The sequence below is a fragment of the Danio aesculapii genome, chromosome 22 (assembly GCF_903798145.1).
Source record: "Danio aesculapii chromosome 22, fDanAes4.1, whole genome shotgun sequence".
In the NCBI taxonomy this organism is placed as follows: domain Eukaryota; kingdom Metazoa; phylum Chordata; class Actinopteri; order Cypriniformes; family Danionidae; genus Danio; species Danio aesculapii.
The window spans coordinates 10,475,590-10,493,383 of NC_079456.1; the positions used below are offsets into that span (position 1 = coordinate 10,475,590).

Sequence of the window (17,794 nt, forward strand, 5' to 3'; positions counted from 1 at the left end):
CAAATTATTATTGTGTAGAATATCTATAGATAGAATTTCTACAATAAATAAAAATAAGAATGGGCTCAAGGGACAGCCCTGTCGTATACCACGGAGCACAGGAAATCTTGGTGAAGTACATGAATTTAAAATTACACAGCTATTAATATCTTTGTACAACATTTGTACCATATTAAGAAATTTTAAGGGGAATCCGAAGGCTTTCAAAGAGTCTATAAGGAATTCGTGCTTTACGGTGTCGAAAGCCTTGTAAAAATCGAGAAATAAGATAATAGCATCAGAATCAATTTCATTTTTATAATCAATTAGATCCAGCACCAATTGAAGTTTAACGTGAATGCAAGTAACTCCGTCTGGAACATCGCGTCATTTAGCGGCTGCTCACGCTTCCATCTGTAACATCGCGAGACTTGTGTCAGCGTGACGCGAGAGGCGAGCGGGAGCAGGAAGTGGAGTGTGAGATGGACGGTGTCGGTTTATGTGCTAACAACAAACAGAAACAAAATCAAATGCTGCCGAATAAAATGCGAGGCGAATTTACCAGAAACCAGAGGAAAGACTCCGAGGTAAGAGTCAAACAAATGTGTTTATGTTCTTTTAGACTGTATATTCAGTATAACGGATGCGGTCTGTTTTGACAGAGCAGTGTTAGCATCAACATTCAAAACATGAGAGAATTGATTAAACAAACAAGCTCGAAGTATAAAACGAGGATTATTAATCAAAGAATTTAATTTAATTACATATAACCAATGTATAGTAGTAAAACTTTTAAAATGATCAACAGTTAATGTCCATTACTGATAGAGGCGTTTGATGATTGACAAACAAAATCTGTTGTGTTGTGATTGAGGTGAAGTTGGTTTTATATTCGGTCAGTGACACACTCCCTATATTGTTTACCATGGTACTTTGAATATTAGGTGTGAAATCACTTACAAAATGACGTCAAAACAAGATTATTACGATTTAATTGACTAAGTTAAACAATGTTGTATTTTGATAGTCGTTGGCTGCTAATGTGATTTCACATTGGGGTAAAGTGGCTTATTGAGGTAAAGTTGGTTTGATATTCGCACATTCAGTCTTTCTCATTAATAATATAATCTCAGAAAAGTATTATATGAAAATTCTAAATAGTAAAATCATATTGGCAGCCAACAACCATCAAAGTACAGCATTGTTCAGAGTCAATTAAATAGTGCTAATGTTGTTTTGAAGTCATACTTACATGTGATTTCAGTACGAATATTCAAAGTACCATGATAAAGAATGTATGGAGCTGTCACTCAACGAATGTATGAATATAAAACCAACTTTACCTCAATAAGTTGCTTTTATATTCGTGCATTAGGACTTTCCCCTTGATAATATTCTTTCTGAAAAGTATCATTTGGAAATTGGAAATAGGGAAATCATATTAGCAGCCACTGACTAGCAAAGTACAACATTAGCACTATTTAATTGACTGTGAACAGTGTAATTCATTTTGCATTTGATTTTACACCGAATATTCAGTGTACCATGATAAACAATATAAGGAGTGTGCCACTGAACGAATTTGTGAATATAAAACCAACTTTACCTCAATTGATTTCATTTCACTATTTAGAATTTGCAAATAATACTTTTCTGAAATTATATTATCAAGGAGAAAGTTTAAATGCACAGATATAAAACCAACTTTGTGTTTGTGTTTTTCAGGGTTTATCCGAGGCTCCTGATCTGGAGTTTGAATATTCAGATGCTGATAAATGGACATCTGAATTATCAGGTTTGATTTACTTGTGTGTACTGTAATAATGCCACATAAAACTCAAGAGCCTTCATTATCTTCATTATTATTTAGTCTAAAATTACATGTTAATTCTTCTGTATTAAATTCTGTTTGCAGAGTTATACAGTTACACAGAGGGACCAGAGTTTTTACTCAACAGAAAATGCTTCGAAGAAGACTTCCACACTCATTGTAAGTGCTGATCTTTTTTTTATTTTTTATTATTGTTTGAGTGTTTCATAGTTACGCACATTCAGTTGTCATTATTGTTTTGTATAGATAAGATACTTTTTTGGCTACTAGGTGATCAGAAAATCTCAAAATCATTTAATGTAGTTTGGGTTTCCTGCTCATGGCAACTTTGGCTTGGTTAGTTGGTGTGCAAAAAACATCTGTTAGGTTTTTTCAGATAAAATTTCAAGTAGCTTGTTTCTGTTTGCTAGATTATGGTTGTGATTGGCTGCCCTTAAACAACATGCATTTTTACCCACAAACACTGTAGTTGTTGTTAAGTTGTAGCTGAAGTCTAACAGATGCTGTTTTCTGTGCTATGAAAGCCAGTCTACTTTGCATGTACTTTACTGCATGAGGACCCAAGCTAGGTAAAAAAAAAAATGTTACACTAGGGTTACTTTTCATATTACTGGATTTACAAGTGCTGAAAAAGCATCTAAAGTGAAAAATCGCATATGGTCATGGGTGTTTGAAATAAATTAATGTATTTCCTACATGTGCTGTAATTGTTAACAGACTGTTTTTGACCAATCAGAGCAGAAATCACTCTCAGAAAGGTAGAGTTTAAAATAACTGACTTTTTTAGACACTGTGAGAAAAGAGCTGATGATGTAGTGTGTGGATGAGGGGGAAAGTGTTTTGTTTTTTTACCTCGCATGCATGTGAACCTGTTGTAGAACAACAAAAATATTTTTAAATAATTATAAAATCAGGAAACATTTAAATGGACAGTCCACCCAATGAAAAATAATTTGTCTGTCGTAATCCTCCACTTGTTCTAAACCTATTTGAGTTTATGTTTCTGTTAGATGCAAGTGAAGATATTTTGAAAAAATGTTTGAAACCAGTAAACATCAGTTCTTTTTTCTCCTAATAAAGAAATAATGAAATCATTTTCCGCGTTCTTCAGATTATATAATCTTCATAAACTAAAGATTTGGAACACGTTAAGTATTAAATTCATTGAAATATTGGCTTGTTGGTCTTAAATTATTTTAAATGGGTCTCAATTTTGATGTTTATGTAAAGTTATCCAATCGATTTAAACAATACATCTCAAGAAATCTTTTAGCAAAACTCTATTTATAACTTATATTTTAACAGTCTGTTGTGCATATTTTCAGATTCAGTTTTTTTAAGTTTGTTTTTCAAGTTATGTTGAAAAAAATTACTATGTAAACAACTAGGGTCTTCTTGTTTTGACACATTATTTAAAATATGTGGTTAAAAAAATAACTAGAATTAGTTTTTTTGATGGAGCAAGTTTCTGTTGGGCCATTAAACAGCAATCCTTAGCATTTACCCTATATAAGTCTAAAATTGTATTCATGATGGTCCAAAAAAGGTCTTAAATAGTCTTAAATTTAACTGTAAAATAAATTTAAAAATAGCTTTATATGGGCACTTTCATAAATCAAACAACAGAATTTCAATTCTTATATTTGAAGAAGTGTAAAAAAGCAGAATAGAAATAATCAGAAAAGCTAATGTTTTTTTGTGCAGTGCCCGATCAGAAGTGGACCGAGCTGGATTCGGTTCAGCGCAGAGCTCATGCCATGCGTCTGCTGGACGGACTGGAAGTGATCGGGAGAGAACGCCGCTTAAAAGTAGCCCGAGCCATCCTGTACATGGCTCAAGGTGAACTGCGCTTTATCATCTTCATCATATTCCTGCATTGATTTGATTAAAAACAGCTCAAAAGTTGACACACCACAGCTCCATGATAGCCAGTATTTAAGTTCTCACTCATTAGATTGTATAAACACTGATGTTACAATGTTTAGTTTTAAGTGTTTATCTGCAGTTTACTAAAAGCCTTAAAGTCATCATCTCAGCCTTTTCTCTTCTTATCACTGGGAAAGCAGTAAAGACATACATCATGTCTCTTTTTAGTGCTGTTCATCTGAAAATCACAATCAAAATTGGCACAATGTAGCTTAATATTAGCATTTTGTATCCCCAGTTGTGCTGCGTTTACTGTAGGAACAGATAGAGCACCGGTAGGGGGAGCAGTCAGATTACATCAAAAATAACAGCGGCCTCCATGGCCCAAAATAAATGCTGATTTTTTTTTAATAACATAGAAATGTTGTGTTTGTTTTCTACATATTTCAGAAAGAACAATCGTTTACATTATATTAAGTCTTTTTTTAAAAATATCAAAAAAATAATAAAAAATATAAAATAAAAATATTTAGCTATTTTTGGAGACCACTTTAAGTTTTTGAGCTTGAATTGAAATATTGAGCTTCATTTTTTGAGATGTGGAGCTTTTTTGCTTTTCTAATGTGTGCCCTCGGAATGTATTTTCATATTGATTCGATTGAAAGCCCTCCATTAAGGATCTTTGAACGTTGTGTTTTCAGGAACATTCGGCGAGTGTTCTTCAGAACTGGAGGTTCAGCATTGGATGAGGTATAACGTCTTCCTGTTGCTGGACGTGGGAGCATTTACTGCGCTGGTGGAGCTCCTCAACATGGAGATCGAGTGAGATAAACTGCACAGATTAGATATAATATTCATATCAGACATCTGTGAGCTTACATAATGCATATATGTGTTATTATCTTTCAGTAACAGTGCAGCGTGCAGCAGTGCCGTCAGGAAACCTGCCATTTCATTGGCTGACAGCACCGACCTCAGGTACAGCACCATGTGTTACGTGCTAACTAGTAGTCAACTAGATAGGCATGTTTATTATAGGGATTTACATAGTTTGTAATATGTAAATCAAGCCATTGTTTTTTGATATAACTTTATTTATTTTTGTTACATTTAATATTCTAAGCAGCAAAATTTTCTGCTGTAAAATAATTTTTTGTTATTTATAAACTTTTTTAAATGTGTTTTACCATTTCCATTTCATTTTTGTGGACTTAAAGACCTATTTTTTGCTGTATTGTATTTAATTTATTTACCTAAAACCTAAGTATACTTGTATTTTTTTTGACACAAGATATGTATATGTTAATATATCTTTTATTATATGCATTTTATATTATATTTAGTCACTATAATTTTTTGAACAATATAAAAAATCTGTAAAATGTATTTATTTTGTAAAATTACTTATTCATTTATCCTTTGAGGGAAAACTAATTTAATTAAGATTCAACATTTGTTTTAAAATTGAAATAAATGAAAATACATGTCATTCATTTTATTATACTATTAATTATTTTAAGTTGATTGAGTAGATTAACTGTAAGTGTGTGCAGTATTTATTTATTTGGCATTTGTAATTTGTTTTTAATTAATGGAATCTTTTTTATTTATACATTTATTATTTATTTTATTATTTATATTTTTAAGAGGTATTCCTAGTCCATAAACCCGTGCATGCGTGTGTTTTTAGGGTGTTGCTAAACATCATGTATTTGATGGTGGAAACCATCCAGCGTGAAGAACCCACAGACAGCCCAGAGTGGAGGACCATCAGAGAAACGTTCAAGTCTGAACTTGGTCAGTTTCATAACAACATCTGGAAAATGATGCTTTATTTTTTCAGTTTGAGTGAATAAAATAGCTCAATCGTATCCTTTCAGGTTCTCCTCTCTATAACCATGAGCCGGTCTCTGTTATGCTGTTCGGGATGGTGACCAAGTTCTGCAGTGGCCACGCACCTCATTTCCCCATGAAGAAGGTCTTACTGCTGCTCTGGAAGACCATCCTGGTGAGAATCATGAGCTGTTACTGTGTTTGTTTAGCTCATTTTTAAGTCCGACAGACTTGTTTTGCCTGAGAGCTGGTTTTATGCATCTGCTGTATAAAAACATGGTCGATAAGTTGGTGGTTCATTCCGCTGTGGTGACCCCAGATTAATAAAGGGACTTAGCCGAAAAAAATTAATGATTGAATGAGGCAGACAAGCATATAGTGCATTTTCAAAGTCAAAGTTGCACTGTTTTATTTTATTTTTTTTAATCTTTTAGCATATTCAGAACAGAAAAGGAAAATACAACTAAAATGTAACATGAATACATCCACAATATATCATGATATTTGTAAATGAAGACGTTTAAAATCATTGAAACCGAATTAGCGTAATATTAATATATTTCCTTCATCTGTGTGTTTGCTTCTTCTTCACAGTTCACTCTGGGAGGGTTCGAGCAGTTGCAGTCCTGTAAGATCTCTAGACGGGCAGCTCTGGGTCTCCCTCCTCTGCCGGAGGACAGCATTCGGGTGGTGCGGAGCATGAGGGCCGCGTCTCCACCCGCGTCTGCCTCTGACCTCATCGAACAACAACAGAGACGTGCCAGGAGAGAACACAAGGTCACCACATCACAAACATTTCATAAAGCAATTAATAGTGCTGGGAAACAAGTCATCGCATCCGAAATATACGTCTGTATTTACATAATATGTGTGTTTACAATGTATATTTGTTAATTATATGTAAATACAAACCTGCATGTTTATATTTGAGGACATGTTTATTTATATTTATTTGTAAGATAATTATATATAATGGCTATTTTATATAAATATTGTAATAAGTAAATATTTGTAATGTAATTGTATATATACAAAGTTGAAGTCAGAATTTTTAGCCCTCTTCTAAATTTTATCCCCCAATCTCTGTTTAACAGAATGATTTTTTTTCAGCACATTTCTAATCATAATAGTTTTAATAACTCATTTCTCATAACTGATTTATTTTATCGTTGTCATGATGACAGTAAATAACATTTTACCAGATATTTTTCAAGACACTTCTATACAGCTTAAAGTGACATTTAAAGGATTAACTAGGTTAATTAAGCAAGCCATTCTATAATAGTGGTTTGTTTTGTTGACAATTGAAAATTAAGGTCTATTAATATTGACCTTAAAATGGAAAAAAACTGCTTTTATTCTAGCCAAAATAAAGCAAATAAGACTTCCTCCAGAAGAAAAAAATATTATAGGAAATACTGTGAAAAATTCCCTGCATTATGAAACATTTGGGAAATATTTGAAAAAGAAAATTCACATGAGGGTAAATAATTTTTACTTCAACTGCAGTGCTTCCCACACATAGACTTATATTTAAATAGCCGCTCAGGTATATTAACGGTTTATTTAGTGACACATTTATTTTACTATTATTAACATCCTTTTCACTTTTTGTATTCGCTCAATACAACCAAACATCCGCGATTAAGTAGTGGAAAATCTTCTCTCATTTACCAGTTTGATTCTATTTCATGTGCTCTTCAGACTCACAGAGATGTGCCTTTTGGGGATGTAAAAAATTAGGCCGTAATCTCGTGAAATGTAAACATAAAAAGTCTGGGATTAAACTTTAGCTTTCGCTTTCTAAAGCTTGTGTGCATTTTTGCTTTACTCTTTTATTAAAGAATACTTTCCGCCTGGTTTCACAGCTGACAGCGCACACAAAGCCAAGATAAAAAGTAAATAATATTTATTAATATAAACGACCCAGAAAAACAAGACGAAATGACATCTAAGCTGGCTGTATAATATATGTACGCCATTAGTAATGTTTAATAAATGTTTTTGCCTTATTTTAAAAAATCTGCCTGTTTTAATCTTGCAATTTGGATAATATTTTGGAGATATTGTCTGTTTTTATGAACTTTTCTGTCATTTATTTCTCACTTGCTGATTATTTTATTAATTTGATGATGTTAATATAATACACAGGCTTTTTTATATACATATCTAAAATGCTTTGGCATTCAAGTTTGCTTTGAACTTGAAAGAGAGAAGCAGATTTGACCTGTCAGTGTGTGCACATGACTCCTGAATAGCATAAAAGTATTTATTTTTATTTCAGTCTTTTTTTTTTTACTTTAACCCATTAAAAAAGAAACTGTGTCATAATAAATACAATTATTATCAAAACTTAAATTATATTTGGCTTGTTAGCATATAGTTAACAATTTATGTGATATGGGTAAAAATGCTGTGTTTCAATCCGGCCACCACCGCAAATATATTTTAATCCTGTGGGAAGCACTGAACTTTATGTATAAAATACAAAAATATGTTAATAATAATAGTTACATAATAAATATAGAGGGCAGCGTGGTGGTGCAGTGGGTAGCGCTGTCGTCTCACAGCAAGAAGGTCGCTTATTCGAGCCACGGCTGAATCAGTTGACATTTCTGTGTGGAGTTTGCATGTTCTTCCCGTGTTGGTGTGGGTTTCCACCGGGTGCTCCAGTTTCCCCCACAAGTCCAAACACATGTGCTGTAGGTGAATTGGGTAAGCTAAAATTGTCCATAGCATATGAGAGTGTATGGGCGTTTCCCAGTGATGAGTTGCAGCTGGAAGGCCATCCGCTGCGTAAAACATATGCTGGATATCCTTAATAAAAGGACTAAGCTGAAAAGAAAATGAATGAATGAATAAATATTGACATCAAAAAACAAACTTTTATTCTGGATGTGTTGTATCACTTCACAGCACTAGTTATGAATAAAAATAAAAATATTTACACTTTTTTTTCTTCAGGCTCTCATAAAGCAAGACAATCTGGACACATTTAATGAGAAGGATCCATATAAGGCGGATGATTCTCATGAAGACGAGGAGGAAAACGATGATAATGACAACTCTCTGGAGGCGGAGCCTTTCCCTCTGGAGCGTGATGAGGTCATGCCTCCGCCCATCCCTCATCCGCCTACAGAGAGAGTGTGTTTCCCTAAAGGCCTGCCCTGGGCTCCTAAAGTCAGGTACTTATTTCAGTTTAGTGTGCTTCAGCTGATGCTTTCCTCAAGTGCAAACTCATATCTGTTTGCTTTTAACAGGGAGAAAGACATCGAGAGCTTCCTGGAGTCCAGCAGGAGTAAATTCATCGGTTACACGCTGGGGAAGTGAGTTTGTCTCCTGATGCTGGATTGTTTATTTGCTGAGAGCTGCAGTGATGATTGAGTGTGTGTGTATTTGTGTTGCAGTGATACAGATACTGTGGTCGGTTTACCCAGGCCCATACACGAAAGCATCAAGACTCTCAAACAGGTAAAAAGCCATTCACCTTAACGTTGACTGATTGACATAACTCCACCCCTGCTCATGAATAATTCATGTATGTTTAGATTATTCTTTTGACCAATTTTGATTTTACGTTGACATTTTAAAACCAAAATAAAATAATAATTATATGGAATTAAATTATATGTACATAAATGAATTTATAAAAATTGAATGAAAAAATATTTTATATTATTATTTTATTATTATAATGTTATATAGGTAAGTAACATAAAATATATCAAATAAATAATAAAATAATTATAATTATCATATATAATTTGAGGTTTTTTTATACCATAATATGTAATAATAATTTAATATTTAAAATGAGGTCATATCAAATATTCATAATTCATGCTTTACTTTGTAAGACTAATGAATGTTTTCTTGTATTTTAAATAGAAATATTAAGTATTAATATACATTATTATATAGTATTCATTTACAATATAATACAATCTTTTTAATAATATAAACAACCAAATTTCCCATTTAAAATGTAAAATTTAAATGTTTTAAATTATTTTTAAAAAACTATGTTCATAGATCAGTGTATAGTTTAATGAGCTAACTGTTTAATTTTTAAGGCTAATGCATAATATTACATCTGTGTTTCTCTTTGTCAATAATTATTTTATTAACGTTACATTCTGTGGCTGCATGAAAAATCTGACATAGCGATATTTTTTTAGCCGTGATGTATATATGTATATTGCGATATACAGTAAATATAATTACACCGAATGATTTGAACTTTGTTTTTTGGGGGAGTCTAACAGTATTCAAGTACAGTAATTGAACAATCGAATGTAAAATAACAAATAATAATAAAAAAATATATATATATATTACTATCTTTTAATCATTATTTATATGAATATATTTTTCTTTTAATAAATAATGTAATCTTGCGATATGACTATTGCAGATACTCACTTTGTGATATCAATGCTCAAACGATATATTGTTCAGCCCTATTAAATTCCCTTGTTCACCATTTTATAAAAGCAGTAATTCATTTCAGCAAACTGACATATGCTGTGGGTTTTACACAGGTTGATCCTAGATCAGAAATGGTTGCGGCCAGAAGTTAACGAGATTTATATTATTTATTCAATTTCCAATTTATTGTATTTTATTAACATCTACCCCTACCCCAACCCTAAACCCAACCATCACAGTAAGGTAAAAACAGTAGCTCAACTGAGTATTATTTATGTTATTTATTAAATTACCTAATAAATTGTATTTTTTTTTAACCATCTACCCCTACCCCAACCGTCACAGTTGTGTAAAAACAGTAGCTGTACTGAGTATTATTTATGTCCTCTATTAAATTTTCCATTTATTGTATTTTATTAACGTCTACCCCTACCCCAACCCTAAACCCAACCTTCACAGTTGTGTAAAAACAGTAGCTGTACTGAGTATTATTATGTTATCTATTAAATTACCCAATTTTTTTTAAAATGCCTACCCCCACCCCAACTATCACAGTACTGTAGAAATATTAATTATTGTTATACAGTGTCATAAAAATGCTGCTATATTGATGTGCATATCACACTTCCGGCCGGCCACGTATCTGATCTAGACTTTACCTTTTAAACATCTTCACCATAGTAAAATCATACATTCCTGTGTATATATTCATATGTTGCTCTACTGAAATGCAATAGTTTTCTATTAAAATCTACATTGTGTGTGTTTCAGCACAAGTACGTGTCCATCGCTGAGGTCCAGATTGCTAAAGAAGAGGAGTTTCAGAAGACGCCTCTGTCTGGCGTGAGTCTCCATTATACTCCATTACACTCGGTCAACCACATCTGATCAAGAGTAACCAACACTGTGTTCATTTTCAGGGTGAGGAGGAGCTGGAGCTGTGCGCCACAGAGCTTCTCTATCAGGGCATTTTACCCAGTTTACCACAGTACATGGTAAGACACACACTGCATTTCAGCTGTTATCTCCAGAGCTGGACAATTGTAGAAATTGTCAATATTTTTGACCAATATTGCAATTACGATTCAATGTTTACTCAACAAAAGACAATAAATAAAACATTATTTAGTATGACCAGCGCAATAATCAACTGTAGTGTAATTCAGACATCCAAAATATGTACTGTTGCTGTGCCTCCTGCAACAGGGTTGGGAAATTAATATCTAGCTTCCTAAAATGAAAGATTTTAGCTGTTGATCCTGTTAGTCCTCTAAATAATGTTAAATCAAAGAGGTTGACAGTTTGTGCAAAGTTTTCATCTACTAATATGATGAAATTAAAACAGAAGATGATTAAAATTATTACTTTGCATCAGCAATAATTAATTTCACCAATAATTTGTGTAAAAACAAGAGATAGTTCATACAAAAATGAACATTTACTCACTGTTTACTCTCCAAACTTGTTTGGTAAACTGAGTTTTTTTCTTCTGTTGAACACAAAATAATGTATTTTGAAAAATGTTGGAAACCTGTAACTATTTACTTCTATAGTAGGAAAAAACAAATACAGGTTTCCAACTTTTTTCAAAATATCTTCTTTAGTGTTCAACAGAAAAAAGAAACTGTTTTGTGACAAGAGTAAGTAATGAAAATGGTCAGTTTTTGTTGAACTGTCCCTTTAGGAATACTGTTAGCTCAATATATCTCCACATTCCGCCGCTTGATGGCGCTGTTGACCAGCGTTATTAAAAGCGAAAGTGCAAGTGAAAATCAAAAGTGCATTATAGGACTACACAATATAACTCTATTAAATATACATAGGACATCATAACTGTCTAAAAATATCCATAACCTGATGCTTCTATAGACTGACATTCTCACATCACATGACCACAGTGTAGTTACATCTGTAGTGTAATTCAATGTTTCCCAACCCTGTTCTTAAAAGCACAGCAACAGTACACATTTTCAACCTCTCGCAAATCAAACACACCTGAATCAACTTATCAGAACATTAGAAGAGACTCTAAAACCTGACGTGAGTGGGTCAGAAAAGGGAGACATCCAGAATATGTACTGACAACAGTGCACATAGCCCTTGTGGCGTAAACATTTTTTAATATGGTTTTATTATAACTGCAAACATTATGAATTCTTCACCCCTCATTCTCATGTTTCTGTGTTCAGATCGCTCTCCTCAAGATCTTGTTAGCTGCAGCTCCTACATCCAAAGCCAAGACTGACTCCATCAACATCCTGGCTGATGTTCTGCCTGAGGAAATGCCGTAAGAGTGCTTTTTATTGTATTTCAATTTTTTATTAACAAAACACGGATCATCTAGTAGCCTAAGTCACATTTACCCAAATAATATGATGTAAAGTTTTATTAAATATTAAAAAAACCCACACAAGAAACAAGATGTGTATCAATACACAGATGCTGAGGGAAATACATTAAAATAATAGATTTCTGTGAATGATTTTTAAATTGAACCGACTATCTAATGATCTGAGTCAAGCGACTGCATTTAAAAGAGTCACTCTGATTCAGAGTTTGTGGCTGTTTCTCAACATGCGTTCTTCAGCCATCTTTCGTCCTCGTGTTCTCGTGTAACGTCATCATCAGCTGCCAAAACTCAGTTCCAATACTCAAAACAGCAAGAACAGAGGACACCTGAAACTTCCCGGATGTGATCTTCAACGATGCAGACTTGAGCACCGAACTCGCTCTGGAAGTCCCAGAAGTCATTGCTACTGGAGGTGGGAAGCGCAGCATTTTATTTAGATTTATTATTAAAGTTCAGAGATATAACTTATTTATCTCAGGAGTTTCCCTAAATGAAACGGTAAGAGTAAAAATGACCATGGTTATCTTGATAAAGGAATAAACACATTAAGGGTGTTTGTTTGCTGAAATTAGTATTAAACTCGCATAGTATATATTTTTAAAAGGGGGAAACAATAAATCATTGTATGAATGCTGTAGGGTTTAAATAATTTACCATTTAAAACGTGCGAAGGTCACGTGACCATCAGGAAGAACACAGCATCGCATTCCTCACAGGACGCGTTCAGTGTTCTCGTGGTCTCCCGAGTTCGTTCTTCCGAGGACACCTGGCAAGACCTGTCTCCACAAGAGCGCAAGTCTGCTCTCTACGTTCTTAGAATTGAAAAACAGCCAGGGTCTGTTTGATGCTGAATCAGTGAGTCATCTAAACACAAACCCTCTCCTAAGCTCTTCTGTGTTGCCAGAGCAACAGTAAGCTGGTGTCATAAGATGCTGCAAAAATATCCTCAGGTTATTAATATTCTATACATTTTCTATGAAATACTTGTGTCTGATCATATACATTAATATACTTCAAGTGAATGGCTACAAATTGTTTTCTAATATTTGTAATTAGTTGTATTTCTTGTAATTGCAATTTCTTATATTCATTTAGCTATAGTTAATGTATTTGTTATGTCTGTATAGTTAACTATTCTGTTCATTTCATTCATTCATTTTTCTTTTCGGCTTAATCCCATTAATCTGGGGTTGCCACAGTGGAATGAACCGCCAACTTATCCAGCATATGTTTTACGCAGTGGATGCCCTTCCAGCTGCAACCTGTTCATTAAATTTACATTCTAAATGAAAATGCCACGACGTGGAATTGAAAAATCCAATTCAGCATTTTTGTTTACATTTAACTTTTTATTTTAATTGTAAATTTGTTCTAAAACTGAGTTAAATGTCACTAAATTGCCCAAACTAAATCAAATTATTACCAATTTTCATATACTCGTTATTACTAAATATTATTGTTGGGTAAAATTCAGTAGAAAACGTACTTTATTTGGTGTTTTTTTTTTCCTGTAAACTAAAAATCGCACTAAACTGTGATTACCACATTTTGCAGGCATTTCTTAAGTTGTGTACACTTATTGTTGCTCTGTGAAATCCTGTGGGCATTTTAGTAGAAAGTGGACTTTGTGTTTGGTGGCAAAAGTTCACTCCATAATAAGCACACCTTTACTTTGACACTCTTTCTGTTTGTTTCTCTTCAGCACTACGGTTCTTCAGAGTATGAAGTTGGGTGTAGATGTGAATCGCCATAAAGAAATCATCGTCAAAGCCATTTCAGCCATTCTGCTGCTGCTGCTGAAACACTTCAAACTCAACCACGTCTATCAGGTACTGTTGAAGTCAGAATTACTAGCCCCCCCTCAACACATTTCTAATCATAAGTTTAATAACTCATCCCTAATTACTGATTTATTTTATCTTCGCCATGATGACAGTAAATAATATTTGACTAGATATTTTTCAAGACACTTCTATACAGCTTAAATTGACATTTAAAGGCTGAAGTAGGTTAATTAGGTTAACTAGTCAGGATAGGGTATTTAGGCAAGTTATTGTATACTGATGGTTTGTTCTGTAGACTATTGAAAATGAATATAAAAAGCTTAAAGGCACTAATAATTTTGACCCTAACATTTAAAGGGGGAGCTAATAATTCTGACTTCAACTGTACATACTCACATTACTTAAGGCAGTGTGCTATGAGCTTGTTTGTAAAAGTTATAAATAGCAAATTTTTTGATAAATCTTACAAAATTTGTGATAATTGGGCTTCACAATATTAGTAAATGAGCTGTAAAAGCAAACTGATTCCTGATTTGTTCTGCAGTTTGAGTACATGGCACAGCATCTGGTGTTTGCCAACTGTATCCCACTGATCCTGAAGTTCTTCAACCAGAACATCATGTCCTACATCACTGCTAAAAACAGGTGAAACCTTTTTTCCAAACCTCTAAAACATTCACTGGTCCAAAATAATCCAGATGAAGTCTGCACTTCTTTAAACCACTGTTATTTATTTATTTAATTTTTTCATGTGATGCATTATGGGTAAGTATGTCTGTCATCTCTTCTGCAGTATCTCAGCTCTGGATTTCCCTCATTGTGTCATTCATGAGCTTCCAGAACTCACAGCGGAGAGTCTGGTAAGAAAAAGACCTCAGTATGACTAATTACAAGTCTTTAGCATATTATTTGTTGACAGTTGTGATATTGTCCCGCCTCCACTCTGATTGGAGGACTAGCTTAAAAGTGACAACAACAGAAAACAAATACTCAGCTCAAAAAAAAAGCTTCAGTGGGCACACTTAAAGTCTTTTATAGCTTTTCTATGAATTAAGGCCTTAAATAGTCTTAAATTCATAGAATCATGGCATTTTAAAAATAATTTTCCTGAGGAATTGTTTTCTCGTGGTTCATTTTAGGGTGAAGCATAAGTGTATTTTCTGCACTGATGATGGTCAGGCTGGTGATTGAACTTTATATTTACAGATTTCCCCAATTGGTTACGTCTGTGATACAATAATAGTGTAGTTAGTGGCACCATCTAGTGGCAGTGTATAGCACCGTCCAGAGACTGGTTAATTAGAGGTGTGCAGCTATTTTAATCGTATTATCTAACATCACTATAAGGCAGTTTTGCAAATATAAACCTGTTTGATCTAAAACAATACTTCATAGCAAGTATTTATATCAAGAAGACAGCCTCATATTTCTATGTCTCTGATCTGAAGGTAAAAAAACATACTCAAGTAGAAATCAGATGTATTCAGTCTTAATATACATAACATTTATTTAGATCAGTGTTTTCCCTTTGATTTTTTTTTTTTACCTTATTTGTAAAAAATGCATTTACCCTCATAAACCCTGCTAATGTATATGTTTTTGAGCTGTTTGCTATGTCTTGATGACAGGAAGCTGGTGATAATAATCAGTTCTGCTGGAGGAATTTGTTCTCCTGTATTAATCTCTTGCGCATCCTGAACAAACTCACCAAATGGAAGCACTCCAGGACCATGGTAAGACCCAGAGGAGGAGCAAAAACATCTCATGGTCCTCAACAGAGCGCTCACCTCCAGTTTTGCTGTCTTCTAGATGTTGGTGGTGTTCAAATCGGCTCCCATCCTGAAGAGGGCGCTGAAGGTCAAGCAGGCCATGATGCAGCTCTATGTGCTCAAGCTGCTCAAAGTGCAGACCAAGTATCTGGGCCGCCAGTGGAGGAAGAGCAACATGAAAACCATGTCAGCCATTTACCAGAAAGTGCGTCACCGACTCAATGATGACTGGGCTTATGGAAACGGTGAGTCGGCAGTAAAAAAAAAAAAAAAATTCACTATATAATCTATAATCTTCACTATATAATGCATTTAGCTGACTGGATTCTATCTGCGTAGGGCCTAGATTAATGAACATGTCCTCTATTTCTGACAGCAGATCTGGATGCTCGGCCATGGGATTTCCAGGCAGAAGAATGTGCCCTGCGAGCAAACATTGAGCGCTTCAACAGCCGCCGCTACGACAAGAACCAGAGCAACCCAGAGTTCCTCCCGGTGGACAATTGTCTGCAGAGTGTTCTGGGACAGAGGATTGATCTTCCTGAAGACTTCCAGATGAACTATGACCTCTGGCTGGAGCGCGAGGTCTTTTCCAAACCCATTTCCTGGGAGGAGCTTCTTCAGTGAAAATAACCTTCACTACATCAACAACACTACGCTTGCTAGAGTCCAGAACCGGGGACCAGTTGCTGACTCTGTAAAATAACAGCACATCTGTATTAAACCTGCAGCTCTTTTTTTAGGTTTATTGTTATTATTTTTGCTGCTTTTGAATATGATCTGTACCTGAATATTAAACCTGATGTTATTGTGAAAGACTGTAATTATCCTGTATGAGTGTTTTGATGTGTTTTTCATTGTATGGCTTCACATAGAAGTATTAAATGCAATACAATCTTATTCTTATCTGAACTTGATTGATTGTCGTTATTATTACTTTTTTTTATTGCCAAAATTAGGTCAGAATTCTTGCTTAAGACACTATTTTTTCAAGAATGACTGAATGTATGCAAGAATGAATAACCAAGCATGAATGTATAGAAATGTATGAATGCATGCAGGAAGGATTAAACATGAATATATAAAAAGGTATGGATGTATTTATGAACATGCATGTATATAAATAGTATGAGTGGATATAAATGTATGCATGCAAGAATGTATAAATGAATATAAACATGAAAAATGTATTTATGAATGTGAACATGCATAAATAAATATTAATTTATCAAGAACAAAAACATGCAAACAAATGAATATAAAACATGAATGAATGTGGATGAATGAATAAATGTATGTGTATGAATGAATAAACGTATGTGTATGAATGAATAAATGTATGTGTATGAATGAATAAATGTATGTGGATGAATGTATAAATGTATGTGTATGAATGAATAAATGTATGTGTATGAATGAATAAATGTATGTGGATGAATGTATGAATGAATAAATGTATGTGGATGAATGTATAAATGTATGTGTATGAATGAATAAATGTATGTGGATGAATGAATAAATGTATGTGTATGAATGAATAAATGTATGTGGATGAATGTATAAATGTATGTGTATGAATGAATAAATGTATGTGTATGAATGAATAAATGTATGTGGATGAATGTATAAATGTATGTGTATGAATGAATAAATGTATGTGTATGAATGAATAAATGTATGTGAATGAATGTATGAATGAATAAATGTATGTGGATGAATGTATAAATGTATGTGGGTGAATGAATAAATGTATGTGTATGAATGAATAAATGTATGTGGATGAATGTATAAATGTATGTGTATGAATGAATAAATGTATGTGTATGAATGAATAAATGTATGTGAATGAATGTATGAATGAATAAATGTATGTGGATGAATGTATGTGGATGAATGTATAAATGTATGTGGGTGAATGAATAAATGTATGTGTATGAATGAATAAATGTATGTG

General features: G+C 33.6%; 2 protein-coding genes across 4 annotated transcripts in view; one reads left to right on the forward strand and one right to left on the reverse strand.

The window, feature by feature from the left end:
• Positions 1–17,794, reverse strand: part of LOC130216386 (protein NLRC3-like) — a 229,101-nt gene that overhangs the window by 141,115 nt on the left and 70,192 nt on the right. Inside the window, exon 23 of one of the 2 annotated variants that reach the window (XR_008835795.1) lies at positions 16,448–16,535. The exons of the other annotated variant lie outside the window; for it this stretch is intronic. The gene's annotated coding sequence lies outside the window, so the exon portion shown is untranslated. Of the gene's footprint in view, positions 1–16,447; positions 16,536–17,794 lie in introns of those variants that run through there. 2 annotated transcript variants of the gene reach the window in all.
• On the forward strand, positions 431–16,740 carry strip1 (striatin interacting protein 1). Of its 2 annotated transcripts, none has more exons than XM_056448282.1 (21): positions 431–566; positions 1,705–1,774; positions 1,895–1,969; positions 3,515–3,649; positions 4,378–4,498; positions 4,586–4,654; positions 5,367–5,473; positions 5,557–5,684; positions 6,104–6,286; positions 8,474–8,694; positions 8,770–8,835; positions 8,917–8,980; positions 10,709–10,780; positions 10,858–10,932; positions 12,127–12,224; positions 13,990–14,116; positions 14,616–14,716; positions 14,865–14,931; positions 15,700–15,804; positions 15,881–16,085; positions 16,217–16,740. In XM_056448282.1, exons 1-21 carry the CDS (start codon positions 462–464, stop codon positions 16,465–16,467), a joined length of 2,445 nt encoding a protein of 814 aa, XP_056304257.1. In that variant the 5' UTR covers positions 431–461; the 3' UTR covers positions 16,468–16,740. The 2 variants fall into 2 exon arrangements, with proteins under 2 accessions (XP_056304257.1, XP_056304258.1); XM_056448283.1 differs by having other exon boundaries at positions 16,220–16,740.

Coding starts and splice junctions, on each gene's coding strand:
- strip1 (XM_056448282.1), top strand. CDS start 462: ATGGACGGTGTCGGTTTATGTGCTAACAACAAACAGAAACAAAATCAA. Junction 8,981..10,708: donor GCATCAAGACTCTCAAACAG/GTAAAAAGCCAT, acceptor TGTGTGTTTCAG/CACAAGTACGTGTCCATCGC. Junction 16,086..16,216: donor TGACTGGGCTTATGGAAACG/GTGAGTCGGCAG, acceptor TATTTCTGACAG/CAGATCTGGATGCTCGGCCA.